At 30.5% G+C, this 26,323-nt stretch overlaps 2 protein-coding genes across 6 annotated transcripts; one reads left to right on the plus strand and one right to left on the minus strand.

Moving 5' to 3' along the window:
• The first annotated feature begins 4 nt into the window (after positions 1-4).
• Positions 5-1,514, plus strand: LOC124498697 (uncharacterized). The gene is made up of 7 exons (XM_047062489.2): positions 5-141; positions 220-303; positions 369-470; positions 563-706; positions 782-928; positions 1,007-1,093; positions 1,177-1,514. The coding sequence occupies exons 1-7, from the start codon at positions 82-84 to the stop codon at positions 1,390-1,392; spliced, it is 840 nt and encodes a 279-aa protein (XP_046918445.2). The 5' UTR covers positions 5-81; the 3' UTR covers positions 1,393-1,514.
• On the minus strand, positions 1,509-26,278 carry TfAP-2 (transcription factor AP-2). 5 transcript variants are annotated; one of them, XM_047062483.2, is made up of 7 exons: positions 25,268-26,278; positions 6,785-7,852; positions 3,742-3,832; positions 3,459-3,669; positions 3,277-3,395; positions 3,071-3,212; positions 1,509-3,005 (listed from the first exon to the last, which is right to left on the minus strand). In XM_047062483.2, the coding sequence occupies exons 1-7, from the start codon at positions 25,304-25,306 to the stop codon at positions 2,591-2,593; spliced, it is 2,085 nt and encodes a 694-aa protein (XP_046918439.1). In that variant the 5' UTR covers positions 25,307-26,278; the 3' UTR covers positions 1,509-2,590. The 5 variants fall into 5 exon arrangements, with proteins under 5 accessions (XP_046918439.1, XP_075591872.1, XP_046918440.1 ...); XM_075735757.1 differs by lacking the exon at positions 25,268-26,278 and adding an exon at positions 14,705-15,346 and having other exon boundaries at positions 3,748-3,832; XM_047062484.2 differs by lacking the exon at positions 25,268-26,278 and adding an exon at positions 14,705-15,346.
• Positions 26,279-26,323: the final 45 nt, after the last annotated feature.

A 26,323-nucleotide genomic window follows, 5' to 3' on the forward strand; every position in this document is an offset into this window, starting at 1 on the left:
AAATGTGAAACTTTTTTTTCAGCAATTTAAACTGATTGACATTTTTTTTGTTGCTGTAAATTTTTTTTCTGGGTGCCAAAGATGAAGATAATTTTATTTTTAATCCAATTAATCGTTGGTGCCATTGGCATCAGTACATGGGTTTGTATTCTGTGGTGGTAGATTGCTCATGTTGTTGCTGATGATGAATTTCCAAAAAAAAAAAAAAAAAAATTTCAGATATTTGGCTGCTGCATGATGTTTTACGTTGTTTGGTCACTCAATACAATCACGAATATTCAATCGTTTTCCATTGGTGATTCGGTGAATATCAATCAATCGAATTAATTTTTCTTTCAATCGATAATCGATCGTTTTTTTTGACACAGCTAATAACAAATGGCCAGCTAATATTTGGCATCATATTGTCAACGGTCGGATTGCTCATCATTTATTCTAGTTGGAAAAAAAATTTGCATACACTGCGATTGGTTGGTGAAAAAAATTAAAAGATTCAAAAATCAATTTTCTCATTCGTTTTCTTTTTGTTTTTCTTTTTCACATTATTTCCGCCATTTCAAAGTGCATATTTTTGACCGTATTATCAATATCAATGGAAATTGGTACATTTATATCGTTGAAAGTTGCCAATGTTAGCATTTCCAATATTGTTGATCAAGGTTGGAAAGAGATGAATAATCAAAGTAAAAATTTCATACAAAAAGAGGTACAGGGTGGCTGTTAAAAAAAATTGTTTGTTTCAAGATTTTCTCTCTCTCTCTCTCTCGCTTTTTTTCAACAGTTAAAATGTTGTGGCCTTACTGGTCTAAGTGAATTTGCAAGCAAACTGGATCCAATTGATCAAAGCTGTTATTATCAACGACAAATGGAAACGGATTCAAAATACAAATTTTCATCATCATCATTATCATCATATGAACCATATCGTGTGAGTACATGATGAATGAATGAAACAAACAAAAATTTTAATTTTTTATTCAATTCAATTACAAATAAATGATGATAGACCGGTTGTAAACAGAAATTGATTGATTGGCTACGAAAACAGCGCAAAATATTCATTATATCCACGTGTTTATTGTTGGCTATACAGGTAGTAATTATTATTGTTGTTTGTTTTTTGATTGAACATTAAATTGAATTTTTTTTTATCCATCGATTTATCGATCATCATAGATTTTATCCATAATATTAATGTTGATTTTATTGAAATTATTACAAAAACAAAATGAACAACTAGAACATGAACAACGATTCAAACGACAATCAAACATCATGATGATAATTGATGATGAAAATGAATCACCATCATCACCGTCATCTACATCGACAACGCCATCATCATTGATTTTTGGCAATAAACAGCAAAAAATTTTGCTTCAAGACATTTGAATGGAAATGTGAAATAGAAGAACAAAAACAAAAAATCAATCAATCAATCGACTTTTGTCCGGCATTGATCGGTCAACTTCAAAAAAAAAATTTTTTTTCCGTTATTAATTAATTAATTAATTAATGATCATTATTATTATTTTAATTCATTATCAATTATAGATGGTCATCATCATCATCAACAATTTCTTTGTATCGTTGTATGTGTGTGTAATTGTAAGGATATGATGATGATGATGATGATGAAAAAAAAAATTTAAATAATAAATAAACGAAATGAACGAGACGAACTTTGAACTTTGCACTATGTTCTGTGTGTGGGTGTTTATAATAAATGCTGCTATTGCTATTGTGAAAATTTTCGGAAACAAGAAAAAATGAAAAAAAACCAACGAAACGAAATGAAACGAAAAAGGACTCAGGATAGAAAAAGGAAATGAAAATGAAATGATGTTGTATACATACAATTATTATTGATTGATATATAAATAAAGAATCTTTGATTGATTATTGATGATGATGATGAATGAATGAAAATTGGTCAGATGTATGTGTGTGTGTGTGTGTGTGGGTGGGTGTGTAGAAGAGGCGGGAGTTGGTTGTCACTTGGTTTACACATACACACAGCGAAAAAAAAAATCTATATATATGATACAATTGACAAAATGAAACATCACAATCATCACAAATAAAAAAGAAAATCAAGCAGCAAAAACGAAATAAAAAAAAATGGTTTTACCAAAAAAAAAATCGACAAAAAAAACAAACATCCTAAGGCAGAAAAAAAAGCAATTCAATCTGATGATTGAACAAAAAAAAAAATAAATCAATAAAAATCGATCCGTGTCTGCATGTGTGTATCGATGATGTAGGTGGCGGTGGTTGTGTGTTACATTTTTTTGTTTGTTTGTTTGTTTGAATTAGAAAAAAAAATTCAAAAAAACTGGAAAAATTGGGATCAATGGGTAAAAAGCAAAAAAAGATGACAATGAATGAATGAATGAATGTGGTCGAAAATTTTACAATTAAAAATGTGTGTCTGTGTGTGTGTGTATGATATTCAAGGTGTTAAATAATGAGTGAAAAGTTCAAAGGTTGTGTGTGTGTGTGTAAATGTTTTTTTTTCGATTAAAAGATAAAGATATTATATTATGGAGAGAGAAAGAGAGCAAAGATACTTGAAGATTGTTTGTTATTTTCATTTTTGTTTTGTGACTATGTCAATCTCTTTTTTTGTTTCAATTAGATTAGCTGCTACAGAAGCGGCTGCTGCCGCTGCTGCAGCAGCAGCGGCATCCGCTGATAAATTTGTTGTTGATGATGATAAATGATGGTGGCCGATATTCAAACCACCACCAATACCACCGACACCACCAACACCTTGATTTGAATACGTATTCAATTGTTTTTCGAGGTATTTTAGTGATTCTGTAAGAAAATTCTGTACAGATGTTAATGCAGCAACAATAGCTGGACTACCAAAACCATGTGTTATTAATGAAAAATGTGTTAAATTTCGTTGTATATTTGAATCAAGTATTGGCTGTGGTCGACCATTACATAATGGTGAACGATCCTGATTTAGTAGATCCATAAATTCTTTTAATAATTGCCTGAAATTTGAAACGGTGAAAATTAAAATTCCAAAAACAAAAAAAAATCGATTCAATCCACTTACTTGGTTGATAATACTAATTCTTTACGTCTATAAATATCTGCTGGTTCAGAATTATTTCGACATAGATATTCAGCCATTTGTTTGGCCGGAAATTCTGTATCGCATACATATGCAAAATCTCTTGCTAAATGTAATGCTTCTCCTATAATGAATAACCACAGGGTGAATAAAAAATTCTAAACGCAAAAAACCTCTGTCGTTTTTACCTTCAACCAATGATGTCAATAGTGTAACATTTGCCGCTTTCCTACGACCTGCCGGTAAATTTAGACCAATTTTTTCCAATTTTTCACGTAATGATTTTCCACCATTTTTCGATTTTGCTCTGTAAGAAAAAAAAAATCGCAACGATGATGATGATGATGATGATTAAAACCCAATGACTAACCTCCGTAATACACCGCCCAATAATGATGCATTTAAACATTCAGGTGGCGAAAGACGACGATGTACTTCACCGACTGTTACTTTATATTTTGATGTTGAACTTAATAATGATAATCGGCCAGGTACTGAACAGAATACATCTGCTGGTGATGTTACACCAGTGATGATCATATCTTTATGCATATCATTATTATTATTACGTTGTTTTATTCCTAATAGAAAAAAAATTCATCAAAATACAATAAAATCATCAACAATGACAACAACAACAACAACACACTTACCATTACCATTGACAATATTTTTTCTAATAACACTATTATTAGGATGTTCAGGTGATGAAAATATGTTCGATGTATCATCCAGGTTTGCGCCCTGTTTACAAAACAAAACGAAAATTTTGAAATTAATAAAATTCGAATGATAAATTTTTTTTTTTTTTTTTTTTTTTGGTAATTAGAAACCAATACCACCACAGAATCAGAATCGTCAGAATTCATTTTTCAAATTACCAATAAACAAGATGATTGCATCATCAATGTTTGTGCCATATTTGATAATAATAAATTTTTATTCAATAATAATGTTGAATTAATGGCCATTAATTGTGATTGAAGATCACCAGGTAAATTATTATTTGCTATCAATGAATGTTCATCATCATCATCATCGTCATCATCATTATCATCACCGGTATTATCATCTGTTTCATCATCAATTAAATTTTCTTCATCTTCATCATCATCATCATGATCATCATTATCAACATCGTCATCATCATCATCGATAATGGAATCATTTATAATAATTGAAGCATCAATTTCATCATCATCATTATGTTTATCACGTGATTGTTTTATTAATTTTATTGGTGTTACATCAACCAAATGATCATCACCATCATCATCATCATCATTATTATTAATTCGGCAACGTTTTTTCGATTGTAAATTATTATTTTCGGCCATTTGTTTATTTATTGTTTTTGTAGTTATGAATGAAATAAATAAATTTTTCTCTTTGTTGACCAGATTGATCTATATTTTGATTGACTGATGTGGAATTTTATCAAAAAAAAAACGAAAATCTTGACTAGAGTGTTGATATTGAGTTGACCACCGGTCGATTCGATTTTTTTTTGTGAATGGGATATTCACTGTAATAAATAATCAAACAAGGATTGATTCATCGTATCAAACAAATAAACAAACGTCACGACGATAAGATGATCAAATCAAAGAAAGTGAGAGAGAGAGAGAAAAGAATCCCTGAGGAAACAAAACAATAAAAAAAAAATATTCGGCGAGCCCATCCACACACATCACATACAATTTCTTGGTAGAATCACTCCAAGCGTTTTTTTTTTTTTTTTTGGTTTCAGGGATGTATATCTCGGGTAACATGTTGTGTGCTAGTAGCATGTTTATATTTTTGAATGAAAAAAAATTGCTGGCGGCGTCAAAATACAGTACAGCACACACACATATAAATAATACTGCTTTTTGTATTCGTATGTGCTTCTTGTTTGCATTTATTATTGTGTTTGTGTGTGTGTGTGCTGCCTCGAGCCAGATAGACAGATAGATAGATACATAGATGGCAAAAAAAAGGGCTAGCCCAAAGGCACAATATCGTCAATTCCATTTCCATTTCTATCCCAAGGCTAATAATATACACACACACACACACGGTGAACGCGCCCTGTTTTGTTTTGTTTTTTTATTCAAATACAAAAAAAAACCAAATCAGCTGATCATACATGTCATTGAAATTCTATGGAATTTTTTTTTTCAACCACCATCAACTTTCTTCATTCACCATCAATTTTAATGTTTGATGAATTTCTTAATTGAAAAAGAACACATCCTGTCATCATCATTATTACATCATATTCACTAGTACAAACGCACACACAGGATAAAAATTTCCTTTCACACACACACACCGCGTACACAGTGTTAATTTATATATAACAACAAATTGAATTTTTTTTTTTGTCCGATGAAATAAAAAAAAACGAAAATAAAACCAAAACACTGACATAAAAAAAAAACGGTGGGAAAGAACGAAAAAATAAAACAAGTTTTCCATCCACACACACACACACACACACATTTAATGAATCTAAGCTAATCAAGAAAATCTTAAGCAAAAAAATCGAGAGAGAGAGAGAGAGAGAGAGAGGGAGGATCACCGTTGTTTCACCCAAAAAAAAAAAAAAATTAAAAAAAAAATTGATTGACATTCCATCGACACGCTATACTACCACCACCACTATATCATTAGCAGCAGCAGTAGTGACTGACTGACAGACTGACTGACCAATCCAATAATAAAATGTGAAAATAAAGGGCTATTAACGAGCAAAAAAAAAATAATCAATATTTCCGGTGTGTGTGTGTGTGTGTGTGTGTGAATGGATGAAAATTTAATTTTCGACACACACACAAGAAAAGCAGTTGATTAGTTTCTTTTTTTTTACTCATTTTATTCACTTTTTTTCAACAAAGTAAGAATTTTCTGTTTCATTTTCCTTTTTTTTATATCCCATTCTCTCATGGCCAATAGAAAAAAAAATTTATGAAGAGATTCAATGGTGTTGTATACGAGCTATATCATCATCATCATCAATAATTATAAATGACGGTCTGGTTGGTTGTTACAAGCTTAAAACTATGAAGGAGATGATGATGATGACCCATGTCATCATCGATAGATCGATTCGTTTTGTTGAAATTATCTGTTGTAGACAACAACAACAACAACAACAACAAAAAGAAATTAGATTTTGTTGTTGCTGTTTTCTTGGTCAGTTTTTTTTAAGGGGCAAGGGCATTTCTGTGTATGTTGATCAATCTTTAGCTTTCTCTCTCAATCGACCAACAACAACAACAAAACGAAGCTCTATTGATGATGATGAAGATTGAAATATGCACACTAGACTAGAAAACGAAAAAAACAAATGCAAAAAGAATTCCAGTCTGGAATGAATGAATTTTTTTTTTTTTTTGAAAAAAAAACTGTTAAGATGAAAATGATTTTGTTCTACACCAGTGTCCAGTGTTCAGTGAAGAACAAGGCTGTCGCCGCGTTTACCTGTCTCTGATTTTTTTTCTCATTATTTCAAGACAAAGAAGGCGGTGATTGTTTGTGATGATGAATGACCAACAAAAATGATGATGATGATGATTGGAAAACAAAACAAAATTAGTAGAATTTTGACCAGCTTTTTTTCTGTGTATAGTTTCTGCGATTCACTTGACTTTCTCAATTGACAATTGCATGCAAAAAAAAGTTTTTTTTGTTTAAAAATTTTTATCAACTTACCTGTGTTTGATCATGATCCAATGGTAATGTAGATGTATGTAGATTGAGCAAATCTTGATCAATTAAATGATGATGATGATGATGTGGATGATGTGAATGATGATTATGATGCGGATGATGATGATGATGATGTAGATTATGATGATGATGATGATGTGAATTAGATGATGCAGCGGCAGCGGCCGCTGCCGCGGCCGCAGCAGCAGCAGCTGCACCATGCATTAATACATCCGGTCTTCGTAAATTAGTGGATGATACATACAATGATGCTGCTGCCGCAGCCGATGTTGATGATGTTTCATTATCAACCGATGATGATGATGACGATGTCGATGATGTTGTAGTTGCCGCTGTTATCGATGACGCCGCTGTTGATCTACGATTATTAATAGCCATCTGTAAATCGGTTGCTGTATAATGTTGTTGATGTTGTTGTAAATGATTGGATAAATGATGATTCGGTGAATGTAAATGAATATCAACATTGTCATTGTCAACAACATTAACACTATTACTGCCACCACCACCACCACCGTTATTATTTCTTTGTTGATTTCGACTAGTTGTTTGTTGTAATAATTGATGTGCTGATTGTCTTGTATTATTATGATTATTATTATGATGAAATTGTGTTAAATTCGTATGTTGTTGTTGTTGTTGTTGCTGATGTTGATGATGTGTATGATATTGTTGTTGTTGTTGTTGATGTGGACCAGATAAACTACTTAAATGACCATATGGATCTGTTGCTGATGTTGCAACAGCCATTGCAGCAGCTGCATGTGCATGATGAAAATCGATTGTATGTTGTTGTTGTATATTATATGGTGGTGGAAAATACGGTGGTTGAAAATCTGCTGTCGCTGATGTTGGTGTATGTGGTGTTAACCGAGTGTTACCACTACCGGTTGTTGTGCCGGCACCAAATGGTGAACCTCCGGTTATACTTGCTAAATTTGGTCCAACAAGACTAGTGGCACCTAGGCCAATGCCGCTATTATTACCACCACCAGTAATACTGTGACCACCACCACCACTACCACCACCGGATACAAGATCACGACGATCCTATTTTATTACGGAAAAATTTGAAAAAACAAAAAAAAATTAATTAATTAATCAATTAACAACAAAAATAAATCAATTATATATAATAAACAATAAACAAACAAAAGGTAATCGACCATATAACTCCGGTGCAAACAAACAAAACATCAACAGGTGTGTGTGTGTGTGGTGTATGAACATTTTTTTTTCTATCTGGTGATTTGTTTTGTAACAATATAGCCACAGGCTCAAAACAAAAACAACCACACACACAAACACAGAGAGACACGTGACTGATGAAGACACCTACGAATTTTGTTTCGATTAGGATTACCTCGGGCAATATGAATGCCGATGAGTTTGTTTCCGTTGTTGATGATGGTGATTGTTGTTGTTGATGTGACGGTGACATTGATCCATTTGATATAAATTGTTGATCATCGGTATTTTCAACAACATTTTTGTCATCATCATCATCTTCTTCAGGATCATGACCACCACCATTGGTTAAATGATGAAATTTACGTTTATTACATGATTGTTGTTGTTGTTGTTGAGAATGATGATTATTATGGTAATCATTATCGATATGTTGTGATTGTTGTGCATCTTGATGATGATTATTATTTTCCACTAATTCTTCCATTATGGCACTATATTTTTATTGTTTTGGGTTTTTTTTAAAAAATAATGTCGAGTTTTTTTTGAAAAATCTTTTTCCGTTTGGCAAGGTTGAATTTTTTTTTGGAATAATTTGGCACATTTGATGGCAATTTGATTTCCGACGAGCAAAAAAAAATTTAGATTTTCATTTCATTTCATTTCATTTTTTTGTGTTCAAAACGAAGAATTTTTTTTCGGATTTTCGACGAAAAACCATTTTCATGTGTGTTGTTTATGTACGACGACGACGACCACGACCACGACGATCAAACGATAAACATGCTGTGTGCGTGTGTGTGTGTCTATCTCTTCAAGCAAATTTTTTTTTTCTGATCAATTTTGTAAAGACCAAAAAAAAAAAAAAAAATGAAATGAAAAAACAAAAAACAACAAAAAAAAAAAGAAACAGCAACAGGTACATAAAATGCGCGCTGCCTTTAAGCTTTTTTTTCTATGTTTTTTTTCAAAAATGAAAATACACACACACACACACACACACATAAAATCGGCGGCAACTTGTAGTGGTGGTGGTGGTCGTGGTCGTAGTTTGGTTGGTTAGCTGGGGGTTAAAATAGCTCATCTTGTCTGGTCATTCTCCTCCTCCTCCTCTTCAAGTAAGTTGAAAAAAAACATTACAGATTCCCTACGGCGTATAATATATGTACCATCATCATTTTCTTCATCTTCATCATCATCATCATCGTCTTTATTTTGTTGCCTCGAAGATATTTTTTTATGGATAACTTGTTCGACCTGTTCTCTCTCTCTCTCTCTCTCCCTGCCAACGGCTATCCATCGATGATCAACGAAAATCGATTTTATCACCTGTTTTTTCTTTTTTTGCTTCTTTTTCATTTCATTTCCACTCACCCTCGCATGGTGTTATTTTTTATTTTATTTTATTTTTCTTTATGACAAGTGCGCGCGCTTACGGGCAACTTGTGATATCATATCATATATATACAGATTTAACACTTAAAATACCTACTACTTCTTCTTCTTCTTTTCCTCATCCTCACATAGGTTTTTTTTTCTTTTAACAGGTTTTCTTCTAATTTACATTTTCTTATTTTTTACATAGTCCCTTAGTTGGTTTGGAGACAGGTTTTGAAATTTTCATCATGATGATGATGACCCATGGGTCGGTCATCATCATCATCATTTGGTCATTTTTGGCCTTGGATTTTTTTTCTGATTTTTTTTTTTTTTTTTTTGTTCATGGACCATGGTCGATGACAATATATAATAATAACTATATGACGACAACATTGGTTGAATGTTTTCACATTAGATGAGATCTGATTGATCAGAAAAAAATTGACGATTAAAGTGTTTGGCATATCGAAAATTTTTTTTCTCCATCCATCAATTGCCAACAACAAAAACATTGGCATTAATTTGATGTAATAAAAAAAAATCATCGAAAGAAAAAAATAAACCTGTTAATCCTAATAAATTCATGGATTTTTTGTTTTTTTTTTTTTGGCTATTTTTTTCATGGCAGCAGCAGTAGAAAAAAAACATTGATCAACATAATATGATGGAAACAATTCTCTGTGATTCGAAAAGAATCTGATCATCATCATTTTTTTTGGCTAGAATCAAAAAGATGGCGCTGTGGTCGTTGGAGTTTTTTTCTTTTTTTTTTGATTACAAAAAAATTCGAATCATTCACGATCGGTTCCACACATTGTCGATAATGGCACTAGGCGAGGTACATAATAAGCGAGGGTTGTAAAACAAAAATTTTCGAAGCCATAAAACACACAAAAAAATGTCAAAAATAAAATGAAAATTGTCAACAACAGCAAAAAACTGGGTTAAATTTTTTTTTTTTTTGTTAAACTGAAAACAAAAATATCGGTATCGGTAATTGAGACAAAAAAAAAATATTAAATTGTATCTAGTGTAAACGACTATAAACTGATCACTCTACCTGTAAACATTTATATTTATATCGTAATTAGTTTGTTGTTTGACTGAAAATTGCCATTGATTTCAATTGGCGATAGGTGAATGATTTGGGGGGGTATTGGCCGGTTTCAAACAAAAAGAATGTGATCATCCAGTGTGGCTAAAATTAGAATTTTTTCTTTTTCTTCTTCTTCTTTTTTAATCGACAAAATAAACGAAACGAAACGAAACGAAATTATTCATACCAAAGAATGAATAAACAATTCATTGTCGTCTTTGTTTAATGGTGCTGTATAATCGAATCGAATCGAATCGAATTGAATTGAATGATGATCCAATGACAATTGACACGCGATCATTTTTTTTTGTTTCATTCACAATTCACATTTCATTCCATTTCAAATGGAATTTAGATTATAATTGTCCACTGTTGAAATTGTCGTGATTTAAATATAACAGACAGACAGACAAATGGTTCAATTAGAAGTAAAAAAAGAATGATTATAAATCAACAATGATGATATTTAATCGATCGCCATAATTAATCGAACACATACACACAATTAACCACAAGAAAACAGATGAAAATTGGATGAAAAAATTTTCATAATTATGTAAAGAAGACAAAATGAAGATTTAGATTTTCATTGTCATCATGATCATCATTACATAGAATGCACGCAATCACAATCGTTCATCCATAACAAACAGACTAAAAACAATTGTCAATTGTAAATTAGGCGTGTGCTTGGTTAAATTCAATGATCTAATTATCAATTCATTATCGATTCTTGGATTAGCGTGTGTGTGTGTATGTCTAATCAATGAACATGGGACAAATGATTTTGTAATTGACATTTTTTTTTATTTTGCCAATTGAAATATTTGATTATTGTTCAAGTTTATTGAACGTTAATCGATGATTATGGAATAAATTAAATTCAACATGGCCATATTTTTAACATTTTCTATTTCTATTTTTTTTTACACAAACAAAATTTCGACAGAAAAAAAAACATTGCTGCGAATCTTTTCATTATAATCATCATCATTATAATGATGAAATACAAACCAACAACAACAACAACAACAACAACAACAAATTGAAATTACCACTGACCAGCAGCTAAAACAACAACAACAACAACAAATTGAAGCTTACGAAAAAAAAATAATAATGTTAATGATAACCAATCATCATCGTTCATCATCGGTAATCATTAAGATGAGAATTGGTCATTCGATATCTAAAAGAAGCAGTAGCTAGTAAACATAACCAAATGATTATGATGATGATGATGATGATGGAATGAAAATCATACCTTTTGATTATCATCATCATCATCAACTTGACTACAAATTTTTTTTTACCAGTATCCAAAATGATATATATCATCAAAAAAAAAAAGAAAAAAAATGAAATTGGCTCAACACTAATATGAAAAAAAAATAGACACATCAACCATTCGCAATAGGATAAAAACAGTGAAAATTGGACTAACGAAAGAAAGAAAGAAAAAAAATAAATAAATTCCACTTCTCTCTATCTTGGCCAAAAAAATTTTTTTTTGTTCAACGATATTATCATCATCGTCATTTGAGCTTAATAACGATAATCATCATCATCATCATCATCTGTAGATCTACAGATCTAAAGTAAAAAAAAAATCTATACATCTCTCCACTCAGATCTAATAATAATAATAATGATAATTTGATAATTTGTAATGACGAATAACTTTGCTGATCCAATTTTTTTTTACCTGCTGCTGCTGCTGTTGTTATTGAAAATCTAATTTTAATTTTGCAAACTAAATTACACAAACACATACACACACATTCTTTTCCTTGTTTTGTGTTGTTTGTCGTCGTTGGATGATCAATATTCAATATTGATGACGATGGGACCAAAGAAAAAGAAGAAAAAGTCTAGTCGATCCAATTTTTTTGGTCATTAGATAATTATTATTGTTGTTTTGTTTGGTTCTGGTCACCACCACCAATAAAAAAAAATTCCAGGTAAAACAAAAAATTTTGTTTTTTTATTATGTAGTTTAAGCTGATCATCACCGCCACCGCCACCATCATCATCATCATCATCATCAATGCATTGATGTTATTAATGATGATGATGATGAGGGCAAAATAGATGTCGAAGAAGCAGTAGAAAAAAAAATGATAATTCAGATCAACCTACCAAGATCGCAAGAGATCGACTGACAGGTAGGCATTTTTTTTTTTTGTTTGTTTCGTTTGCTCATTATACACACACACTAAACACACTGGGGTTATCTGAATTATTATCTGGATCGAGATTTTTTTTTTTCGTCTCTCGTTTTGTTGTATAATGGGAAGATAAAAAAAAAAATGTAATTTTCATTTTCTTACTTCCACCACCACCACCATCACCACCACACCATCGAATCGGTTTTCGCACCGGTTTTGTTGTTTTGAAATTCATTTTTTTTAAACGATCAATCGATCGATTAATCGATTTTTTGTTTCGTTTTTTTTTGGACTAAAGTTTTTGTTGAATTTTTTTTATTTTTATTTTCGTTGTTGTTGTTCACTTGTTGTTGTTGGCCAAAACATTCCAAAGAGGCCAATTTTTTTTTCTTTTTCTCGTCCATCGTTTTTTTTTCTCTGTGTGACTATAATTTGCATTAATTAACAATTTATTAATTAACAATCCATTTTTCGTCGTTGTTGTTGTTGTTGTTGTCGGTGATGATGGAAATTTTTTTTTTCAAGAAACAAAATTTATATTGGACACACACATACATAATAAATCGATTTTGTTGTTTTTCGATCATTTGGAAAAATAAAAATCAAACACCATCACCTCTTCATCATCGATTGTGTACAGTGTACACACTATATGTGTTTTAATCAAATCTGTAGATTTTTACTTGTTTTGTTAAAAACGAGACGATTTAGAGAAAAAAAATCGGTCAAATTTTAATTTTGAAAAAAAAATTAAAATTTCCTATACGATAATCTTGCTTGCTTGTGACAACACACCAAAATCAATGGGGGAGAAGAAAGAAAGAAAATGTAACAAGTTTTCGTCACCGTCGTTGTTGTTGTTGTAAATGTTACAATTTTTCAATTTAAACATTTTGAAATCGAGAAAAAAAAACTAAAAATTTTCTTGCATACACAAATACACACAGCCGGTACACACACACACATTCAATTTCATATGTCATGTGACATTGAGAGTGAGCTATATTTAGCCGATATATTCTCCTCTCACTATTTTTCATATATATCCCGGTAATGATGATGATGATGGTGATGATGATGGTTGGTCGTAAATGATCGTCAAAAAAAAAAGCAAAACAAAAATTTGCTTTTCACTGTGTGTGTGTGTGTGTGTGTAAGTGACCCGGTAATTTGTGTTTGTATGTGTAAATCGACGACACATACTGCACACACACACACATATATACGGGTTATTATCATCACCTGATGACTTGTTTTTTTTTGAAAAGAAGAAGAAGAAAAATTATATCCTCAATTCGTTTCATTTTTAAATAAACGCTTGACTTACATTATCGTCATCATACTCGTGATGTGTGTGTGTGTGGAGATTAAATTTAAATTTTTTTTTCAAGAAAAAAAAATTACAGAAAATAGTAATTCACACACACACACACGCACACATACCGGCTTTTTTTCTACAAAAAAAACAAGAAATTGCTGCTAACTTGTTTAACTATGTTTTTTTTTGATTCACTCGATTTTTTTTTTGATTTGAAAATTTCAAAAAAAAAAAAAATTCTACCTGTGTCGATAACGGTTCTAGGAATTTTGGCGCAGCCAACGAAAAAAAAAACAAAGAAAAATACAACACAATGAACCACGAAGATTTTATCATTAATCATCATGATGAACCAATGATGAACAAAACAAAACGCACACAGAAAAAAATTGACAGCTTGAAAAAAACTATTTTTTTCCAGCAGAATAGCGCACAAAGTGATAAGCCACATTTTACCTAAATTACAGCGCGCAAACACATATACATACACACACACAAATTAAAATTGACAGATGATAGTAATAGTTTCAAGTTGATAATGACATTTTTCTTTTTTTAAATTCATAATTTGCATATTTTGTGTGTGTATGTGTGTGCATTTAAAACACACAGGTAAATAACATGATAATGATGATGAATAATTCAGAATAAAACAATGGAAATAAACAGCTAAATCAGAAAAAGTTTTTTTTCAGTCATTCGTTACCGGTTTATTATTGAACACAATGGAATAAAAAAAAATTTATATCTACCTCCATGATGATGATGATGACGGAAAAAAATCAAATTTTTGATTGATTTGATTGTCAAAAAAAAAAAAAAAAAAAAACAAAAACAAAATTCAAATAACGATGATTCAAGTGTTGCTGTTGCTGTTGTCCATATTTCATTTGGTCATTTTTTTTCATTTGGACATGTGGAAGAAAAAAAAATTCTTTACCGTTATTTAGTCAAAAAAAAAAAAAGAAATTTGTCACCAACACCGAAAAAAACACAAAGTGACGCCCACACACACGCATACACTCAGAGAGAGACACAGATAAAGAAAGAGATCAGAAAAAAATGACGCCCACAACACACAAAGTAAAACCAAACAAAAAAAAAATAAAATAAAATTCATCGATTCATTCAATTGAAAAATTGAATTGTTAGACAAAAAAAAACCAAACTACCGAAAAAATAAATTTGTTGATGTTTTGTATTGATGATGATTATGGTGATTGAAACATTTGATATAATAAAAAAAAAACGAAAACGACGATGATGATGGTGGTGATGGTGAATTTATTGGCTATTGCCAATAATAATAATAATCATTATCATTATCATCAACATCATCAACATCATTATTATTATTATTATTTGTTCACAAAACGACACAAACAAACAACAACAATTTTGAAAATGATCAAAATGTTGAAATCTTAATGTTTATTGATACCTGTTCTCTCTCTTATTCTCTCTGTCTTTATTTTTTCTCGTTTATTAGCTTTTTTTTCTCTCTCTCATTTTCTTTTCCATCCGTTCTCACCACTCACCACCACCAGTACCATCAATGAATGAATGAACAGCAGCAGCAGCAGCAGCAACAGCAGCAACGTTGAAACAAACCAATCGAAGCAAACAAATCGAAAATGACGACGACGACGACGACGACAACGACGATGAAATTTTTCATTCAATTTTACCGCGCACGTTGTAATTAGCAATGTTATTATTATTATTATTATCATCAATTGCAATGTATCTATTGAATGTGTGGGTTAGGTTTGTTTTTTTGTGTTGTTGTTGTTAACAAAATATATGTGAAAAAAAAACGAAAGAAAGGTAGTCACGTCAAACCAACTTGCAACCATCATCTTATGTGTGTGTGTGTGTGTTTTTTTTTCTTCATTTCAAAAAAAAAACAGCTAAATAGATAGAAAATAAGTGGAGAGATAAAAACGGTGTGAGAGCAAAATTTAAAAAAAAGAAGAAAATTTAACCGGAGAAAAAAAAACCAATGTTTAAACATTGTTGTTTGCCATGGTTAAATATTTTCCACATGCCGGTATAAACAGTTACACATTTTCCATTGCCTTAAAGAATTTATTATTCAAACAGAATGAATAGAATTTGTGAAAATTTTTATTATTCTGCAGAAAATTCTTTAGAATAAAATACGGAACAAAAAGTGATATTTGCCAAATCAAGAATTTGACAACAACAAAAAAAATTATCATCATAATGGGATAATATCCACAAAGGTGGAACAATAGATTTGTGCATTCCATAAATCGGTTATTATCCAAAATATATTCCAATTCTGGAATTTCATTTTTTTTTGCCCAATGAATGTATTCATTGAATTTATTCATTCAGAAAAAACGATTTTTGTTGTTGTTGTTGTTGAATATTCTACATTCAAAATCCATTGATGTGGAATTCATTAGTTATGACAAAAAAGAGGAAAAAAAGTTATTCAATAACCAGAAATGTATCTATAAATATAGTATTATGAATGTATTGAAAAAACAAAACTGAAACCAAAATTCAATAAAACAAAACAAAACAAAAAATCAACGAGCCAAGTAAATATTTTTCCCATTCAATTCATCAAAAAAAAAAAATGAAAAAATGGAATCTTTGATTTGACATTGCCATCATTTCAAGCATTAAATATGTATGTATGTATACAAATTGCCAATGATGATGAGATTATCATCATCGTTGTTGTTGTTGTTGTTAATTTTGAAGTGCTACACTCGATTTTTGTTTGTGTTTGTGTTTGTGTTGAACATCAGAAAAAATATTTAATTTCATTTCACTTCATTTCAATTTAAATTTATTCATTGCAATGCAAAATGAATGCACGAATGAATGGTCAACAATCAGGAATGAAAATAAAGGATAATAGAAAAAAAATCTCATTTTTCATATATTGATGAACACACACACACTGGTTTTTTACCGTTTAAAAAGCAAATTGTCCATTGTCTGTGTGTGTGTGTGTGTGTGTATGTCTGTCTAGTTAGTCAAGTCGGACAACGCGTGACTCTCGTGATCCAGATGATGATGAGGGTGAAACCCGAATAATGATGATGATGATGACGATGACGATGAAAAAAAAGCAAAAGTGGCTATTTTTTTTCTCTCTCTCTCTCACTGAATAATAATAATAAATAAAAACGTACCAATTCGATCTGTCTAAAAGATAATTTAATTACCATGAATGAATGATAAATATGAATTGATTCGATTCGAACTTTTTTCATCAGAAAAAAAAGAACCACATTTATGCAATGTGGTGTGCACGTCGTTTATTACATTGTAAACGAATGAAGAAAATCATCATCATCAACAACACATTCGATCATCATGATGATCATCATGGTCGTCGTCGTTATTCTTATCATTAAATTCCGTTTTTTTTTTCTTTCAATTCTCGATATTTAATAATACTAAAAAAAAGAAGAATAAATCGAATAAACATGATCCATTTTTTTTTGGTGCGGATCTCTCCGCCAAGCCACAACACACAACAACAACAACAACAACAACCAAAAAAACCACAACCACAATCTATTCTAGATCGATTGTATAGATTGTTGGCAATGTTTCCGGTTTCCGGAATTTTTTTTTGTTGTTTTTTTACGCACACGTATATTGATCCGGGACAAAAACAACAACAACAACAACAACAACAAAGAAGCGAAAAAAAACACCAGAAAAAAACATCAAAAAAAATAAGGCCGACAAAAAATATCATTTTACCACAAAGTCAAAATCATCATCATCATCATCATCGTCATCATCAATCGAACAACAATATGAAAAAAAAACAAACTAAACGATCAAGCTAATCTAAATGTGTCACCTAGAAATATAAAAATGGATTCTGAATCGATTAATGTCACACACACACACACACAACGACACATCGGCACCAGAAAAAAAAATCCAAATCATCAATAGATATGGAAACAACAACAACAACAACAAAAAACATTCATGTGAATAAACCAAAAAAAAAAAAAAAAAACATATCACGCTACACACACACACATAATGAATTGGATTCAATTTCATAACATTCAGACATTTATCAGATCAAAGAATATTCTTCTTTGTATACATATTTTTTCCATATTTGATGGATCAATGGAAGTCCACTGGTCATTGACCAAATATCTGGCTGACATACGTGCTGGATATCAAATTTTTTATTTTTATTTTTTTTTGTTGTTATCAAAATAATCACATATAATAATATAAACATCGACCGAACAACAACATCGTTTTTTTTCTAATCAAATTATCATTTTTTTTTATCAGAAATGAAATGAAATGAAAAAAATTCAACAACAATTACCAGCTACCAATCTAGTCTAGTAGATTCCACATACATGCGAAAAAAATAATGATCATCGTTACGAATAATAATGAACCACCAACACCAGTGAGTGTTTTTTTTCCTATAGAATAGGTTCCAGAGCAAGAAAAAGAAAAAAAAATTCACATTCCACACACACACATATGAATGTGGCTAATAGTAATTATTATGAAAAAACAAAATCCAATTTCAAGATGACCGCCTGAAAATTTATTATCGATCAATTTTCTTGTTTTAATTTGGTTTGAAAAAAAAATTTAAATTTAAAATTTTAAGAAAATTGTAATAGATAGATGAGAAAAACATGACCGTTTTTATTTATCTCCTCCCCACCCCCCAATAATCATCATCAAGTTGGATTTTTTTCTCTGATATATAATGATGATTATCGGTATTGATACAAACGAATCGAATCTAATTTTAAAAAAATTTTTTTTTTCGATGATAAAAATGAGAAAAAAAATATCATTTTACAACCAAAAAAAGAAAAAAAAATGTAGCGCCCATTATAATAATAAGGTGACCGGTGGGCAAAAGTTAATCATCATCATCATCAAAAACAAAATTTTACCGGAAAAAAAACTAAATTCCAAGATGGCTGCCACTAGTGGTGGTAGTAGTAGTGGTGAATCATTTGTAGATTATTTATTATTAATAATTTTCTATAAAAATAAAAACAAAAAATCAATGATGATGATCAATAATTATAACGTATGTAGTGGCTGTGTGTGTGTGTATATATATTAATATTAATGAATTGAAATGACGATGAATTCGATATATCGGTATAAAATTAACGATTGAAAAAAAAACTACGGTTATTAGAGATTTGATAATAATAACAATATATAATGATAATGATAAAATGGCTACCACACCATACACACATTAAACACATTCTTTATTCAATCGATCAATGGATAATAATGTCTAGTGTGCATATCATTTTTGCCCTCATCATCATCATCATCATCATCATCATTTGGTCAAATCCACTTAACTAGTGTGTGCAAGTGAGTGTCTAAGTACCGAATAACATTACATTTCAAAGGTTAATGATATGGTCAACAAAAAAAAAAGAAAAAAAGTTTTTTTGGAAATGAACAAAAAAAATCCAGTGTATAGATGAATTTTTGTTTTTCTGTTTTCTCCCAAATCATCATCATCATCATCATCGTCTTGGTCGTTTGTTTCTGGTCAACTGGTATGTGTGTGTGCGCGCGTAACCAAACATTAATATTGATGATGACCATAATATATACAAAAACGAATACAAATACACACGGTAAAAAGTTACATCCCAAAAATTGTTAAGACGAAAAAAAAATTAAAAGAAAGAAAAAAAACTCAACTTTTAACAACAAGAAATCCAGTAGCGGGAGCCAAGTGGGGAGCCAACGGTTTTGAATATACAAAAAAAAAAATTTTCATTGCAAAAAAAGACAGATCGATAGATATAATTTATAAATCAATCAATCGGATCGATACAGATGACCAAAAAAAAAAAAAAAATGATTTAGAGAGAAACAACCATCATCATCATGATCATTATATGATCCTTAACAAAACAGACAGAAAAAAAACCAAGCATATGAAATGAGAATCGAAATGATCATCTGGATTTTTTTTATTTTTATCCATCATCCACAACTGAATATAATTAAGGCAACTAACGATTGAAACAAACAAACAAAACAAAACACAGCATTAGTTGTTGTTTGTAAGCTAATTTCCATGTTGTCATCATCATCATCATCATCGATAGATGTGTAACCCAAAGTATTAATTAAAAAAAATGTGAATCGGACACAAACACACAAACATACAGAGAAAAATGATCGACATTTCTCTCTCTCTCTTTGAAAAATAAAAATGTGAATGCATAAATAATGAAATAAAAAAAAAAGAAAATGACGATGAAGAAGAAAAAGGGTTAATTTTTTTTTTTTCGCTGTCCATTCGAATTAATTATGATGATGATGGTGAATGAAAATTTCAAAAATCATCATCATCAATTCTGTATGTTGAAAGAATTGGGTCCATTGTATTTCGTTTCGTTTTTGTTTTACAATTTCTCTTGCTCAATAGAATCGTCCAACATAATACCAAAAAAAAAAAAAAAAAACAAACACTATATTGGGAACTAAATAGGTGGAAAATTTCGTTTTCCAAAAACTAACAATTTGATCCAACAACAACAATCGATGTGAAGGCAATGAAAAAAAAAATCCATCGAAGCAGCAGCAACCAAACATGACAAAAGGCATGTGACAAAATAATAATGATGATGATGATGATGGACGGACAACAACAACAACAAAATCCAAACATAATAGTAAAAACGAAAAAATGGCCGTAAGCAAAAAAAATTTTTTTTTCTTTTCTTGTTCCGTTCCGTTCTGTTCGATATGAAAACGAATATTTTTGGGGAGAAAAAAAAGACTAAAAAAAATAATAAGAGAAAAAAGAAAGGAAAGACGAAAAAAAGCAAACAAAACAAAAAAAATCGTGTGCTGCCATCTTAGCGGTTCGATCACTAATTAAAGCACACACACGCAGACATTATTTCACTTTTGGCTGGCTGATTGTTTATTGATTTTTGTTTGTTTGTTTGTTTTTTTTTTGGAACGAAAAAAAACGAACAAAATAAAGATGATAATCATTAACAAATCTGTTATTGTGGATGTATTCATATTTGGAATGTTTTTTCTTCATCACAATATCTGTGAATGAATATAAAATGATAATCGAATTGAATTGAAAAATTCTCAACATCGATCATCATTGATTTGATTTGATTGATCGATAAAAAATGTAAAACGACACACACACACAGACACAGACACACACACACACGATTGATAACCATTTCAAATTGAATTTTTTTTTTCAAATGATTTGTTATTCATCAAATATTTGATTTTTGTTTTTTTTTTTTTTGATAAAAGCAAAAATCAATTACCATCAATTCATGAAAATAATCATCGATAGATCGATCAATCGATGATGGTGGGCTTTCTTTCTTTCTTTCGTGAAAACAAATCATTGGAAATGATCATTTTATTTCAAAGAATTTTTTTTTTTGTTTTTTTTTTGAAATTCATTTTGCGTGCTACTGTTGTTGATATTACTACTAAGATTTCAACCTAATTAATTCCACACTCTTTTCCCCCCAGTGTATGTTTACATTATACAATATTGACTGGCCTTTAGGGTCAAATGATGAACAAAAATCAAATTGATGATTGATCGGGGATATATAGAATAAATGAAAAAAGATCATCATCATCATCATCATCATCATAATTTCATTTTATATTCATTCAATCGATCGATTGATTGATCGAAATCAGATATTTTTAAAAAAAAACCAGATCAAAGTAGAAAAAAAAATCAATAACAAAATTAAAACCAAACCTTAATCCAAAACACACTACACTGAAATAATAAGATTTCCACCTTATTATCATTACCTCGATCATCATCATCGACATTCTTGCATGATACATGTCAAAATCATGTTAAAAGTCATGGTCAATTTTGGTATTTAATAATAATAATAAAAAAAACGAAATATCACGATTTAAATAGCCATTCATTGTCAAATAGAAATAATGGTGGTCAAACATTGAATCCACTTGAACTTTTAAGCCACAAACTTGACATTGGCCAATGGCCATTGACAAACCAAACAAATCCACACATTATGGTCAATACGCGCGCGCGTTCGTATTTTCTAAATCTAGAAAACAAAATTAATGCCCAAACACGTTCATCATCATCAGCAATCAGAAAATTATGCATTTTTTTGGTTCCAAAATCGAAACAAGTTGATTCACTGAATAAACTGGAAAAAATTTACAGAAACAAGATTTTGAAATTTGAATTATAACCAAAAACCAGAAAACAAAACGCACACAAGTGTAATATCATGTGGTTTTTTTTCAGTATCATGCCGTGTGTATGAGAGTGTATCAAAATCAAAAATGGATCATGTGTTTGTGCGTGTTGCTTTTGTTGTCGTTGTTGTTGTTGTTGTCCTTTCTTTTCGCACTCAATTAAAAGTGTCATTAACGATTTTTCCGTCCATTCGTTTGTTGAATAATAAACCAACTACCAGCAAATGAAAAGGAGAAAAAAAATCAGCATAATAGATCATAATACTTCACATTCATTTCATTTTGTATGTGAATAATGGGAAATGAACCAGAACATAACCATAACCACCAACAACACCACCAGAAACATCAGGACATTAAATTGGGTTTCTTTTACACACACAAACACACACACGCCACCATTATTCAACACTGTGTGTGAGGTGTGAACACCATACTACACACACACACACACAAAAAAAAAAAAACATTGCCCACAACAAAAGATCTAGTTTTTTTTTTCTTTCACTCATTGTTGATGATGAATAAACCACGTTCAGATGTTTATAATATATCTATATATATGTCTGAAATATAATAATGACAGCAGCAGCAACAATAACAACAACAAGCAGCCCGAGCAGCTTTTCTTTTTTCCCCTTTGTTTCCAGCCCCTTGACTACCAACATCAGACCTTATCATTGAGATTGGTTTGAATGCAAATTGATGAAAAGCGAAATTTTTTTTTCTTTTTTTTGGAAGCTTATATCTCTATTGTACGTGTATGACTGGAGTATATTCGATCCATCAAAAAAAAGGCTCAGTCACATATATACTAATTTCCACATTTTTCTCTCTCTCTCTCTCTTTCTCTCTCTAGAGATTGAATTGTGAACTATTGCAAAATATATCCAGATCAGAAATCGAGATCCAAACAACAAAAAAAATGAAATGAAATGAAAGAGAAAACGATCGAGAGGGACCTATTATTCGCTTTTTTGAATCTCAATTCATAAATTTGTTTGAAATTGAGAATATCACTGCTGCTGCTGCTGCTGTTCTTGTGGTGTTGTTGTGTGTATCAATGGTTCAAAAATACATACAGCAGTGGTTTTTAAATAGTGTATATACCTACACACACACAAATGGACAATAATAACCAGTGGATGTAAAATATTTTTTCTTTTGTTTCGTGTATATCACACAGACAACAACATCGAAAATAAAATAAAATTTTTGGAACTCTGGAACACCGATAAATCATTCTCTTGAGTATTTATTATGATATAAACAAATAAACAAGAATAAAAATAAAAACAAAACAAACATTTGTCATTGACACACACACAAGAATATTCTTGGATGGAAAGATTGTTTGTGATAAAGATTTTTATTTTCAAAAAAATTTTTTTTAATCTCATTGTTCTCCGTGTTATTGATATGACAAAAACAAAAACTGAGCAATCATCATCATCATCATCGAGAATCAATGAATGACTAGTTTGGATAAAGAGTTTGATGATGGTGATTAGTGAATGACAGCACCATGTGCATGTGATCATGGATCATGGATCATTGATCTATACAGAGAGAGAGAGAGATAATCCAATTGTCGATATTTAGTACTGACTACTACCCAGTGTGTGTTTTTTTTCGGTGATACACTTGCAAACAAATTGGATCATTTTCATTTTTCTTTATAGCCAAGTACAGAATACAAAGAATTTATATTGGAAAATGGATCTCATATTCACATTCAATAGATGATGATTATAATTAGAAAAATAAATCCATACACACGTACGCACGTACACACACACACACACACACACACACACACTCATACTTGTTATTATTAATATGAATTTCAAATGAAAACCAAATATATACCTCATAGAGAGAGAGACAGAATTGACAAATGTTACCAAAAAAAAACTGAACTAAACTAAATTCAAATTGGTAAATTATTACCAATTTTATTATTATTATTATTATTAGATTAAAGATGCCAGTATAAATAAACCAGAATTTTTGTCATTAATATTCGTATATGGAAATAAAAAAAAATTCGAGGGTTAACATTGACATTGCTAGTCGAGTAATGTGTAAAGAAAGAATATTCATAGCGAGAGAATAAATCGTTCGAATAATCATCATCAGCGATTGATATTTGTATTTTCATTTTTTTTCATTTCAATTCATTTGATTCTCCGGAGACCAATGCAAACATATTACCATTACCATCATCATCATCAACATTGTAATGGGGTTCTTTTTTTTATCACTGGTGATTGAGAGAGTTTTATAAAGTGAAAACACTTGCTTTTCAGAGAAAAAAATCCATATTTTTTATCGTTTCTCATCATCATTGACATATTTACAAACAAACAAACACACACACACACACAATAATCATGATTTACAAACAACAAAAAAAAAGACGAAATGAAATGCTTGTGTCAGATAAACCATATAGACCCATAAGCAGAAGGTATGATGGTGGAAAAAAACCAGTATATAACCAAAACAAAACAAATTGAACAACTCAATTTCCATCATTCACCATTGGGTATTGTTTGTTTGTGTGTGTATGTGTGTGTTTGATTGCTTGAATACCAGGGACTTGAAAAGAAAAGAGACGAGATTATCTAATAACGATGATGATGATGATGATTGTCAATTAGGTATGTGTGTAACAGGGTGATTTATTTTTTTTCTGATTCAAAAAATAGCAACAAAACTTGAACAACGACAACAAAAGAAATGGTAAATCGATTGTGTGTGTGTGTGTGTGTGTGATATTAATAGAAAGCAAAGAAGAAAAAGAATGAAAAAAAACCCGGTAATAATACAATGGAATTAATTTCATGGTTTAATGCGCCAGGGTTTTTCAAATTCATTTCATCAAATCATCAAACGATGATGATGATGATTTTTTTTTTGTTTAATCCATACGATCAATAGCAGATTCAATACACACACACACACACACACACGCAAAATATGTTCACAAATAGATTAGGATTTTTCGTTTAAAAAAAAATTAAATCCGAAAAAAAACTTACCTGCCAGGAACAAGACGAATCAAGTGCTAGAAATGACATTTTTTTCCCCAATTGTTGTTGTTGTTGTTGTTGCTCAATTGTTGTTGTGGTTGAATCAATAGTTTTCAAGAGGCATGCCAGGAAAAAAAATGACCAGATTTTGTTGTTGTTGTTGTTGTTGTTTTTTCTGTCTCAAAACAACAACATCGATAACAACATGGAGAAAACAAAGGATGGATATGTTCACATTTTTTTGAATTATTTAAAATTTTAATCAATGATTGGCTAGAGATGATTGATTGATTGATACACACGCACCGCCACAAAACAAATAAATAAACACGAAGAATTATTGATGATGATGATGATAATTGCTGGTGTTGAGTGACAAAAAAAAACACACACAGAGAAAAAAACAAAATAAACACTACACACACACTCAAAAAAGAGAAAAAACAATTATAACAAACAAACAGACGCGAAAAAAAATTCTTGATTCAATCTTGAACTAATTTTTTTTTGTCAATGACAACAACAACGACGACGACGATAACAGAATTTAAAAAAAAAAATTCTTAAAGATTCATGTGCCGAAAAAAAAATTTCAATCGACGATGTTGTTCACTGTTTGAAAGAGTCAGTCACATATACTCAGCAAATAATTGTGACATTAACAAAAAAAAAAAAATCTTGTTGAAAAACGATGAAATAGATGGATAGATCATCATGAAGATTTATTCTGGTTTTACAGTTTTTTTTTCTATTCTTTTAAATGTTTCACATGTACGAATTTTACGCCTTTAGGCGCGTTTCTTCTTCTGGACGACCGTGAATCGATATATGAAAAAAAAAGGAAATGCAAACTTGGTTTTGACTATATCAATCTACCATTATTATTTGGTTGGAGATTTTTTTCTTTTCAGGTTTCTCTCTCACTAATAAATAAAATGTTGGCGCCCATATTGGATGGATGGATGGCTTGTCTTGTCGAATGATGATGACGATGATGATGATGAACGGTGGACACCAGGAAAAAATGTTCTGTGTGTGTGTGTGTGACAAAGAAAAATTAATGTT

The sequence above is a fragment of the Dermatophagoides farinae genome, chromosome 2 (genome assembly GCF_024713945.1).
Source record: "Dermatophagoides farinae isolate YC_2012a chromosome 2, ASM2471394v1, whole genome shotgun sequence".
Lineage (NCBI taxonomy): Eukaryota > Metazoa > Arthropoda > Arachnida > Sarcoptiformes > Pyroglyphidae > Dermatophagoides > Dermatophagoides farinae.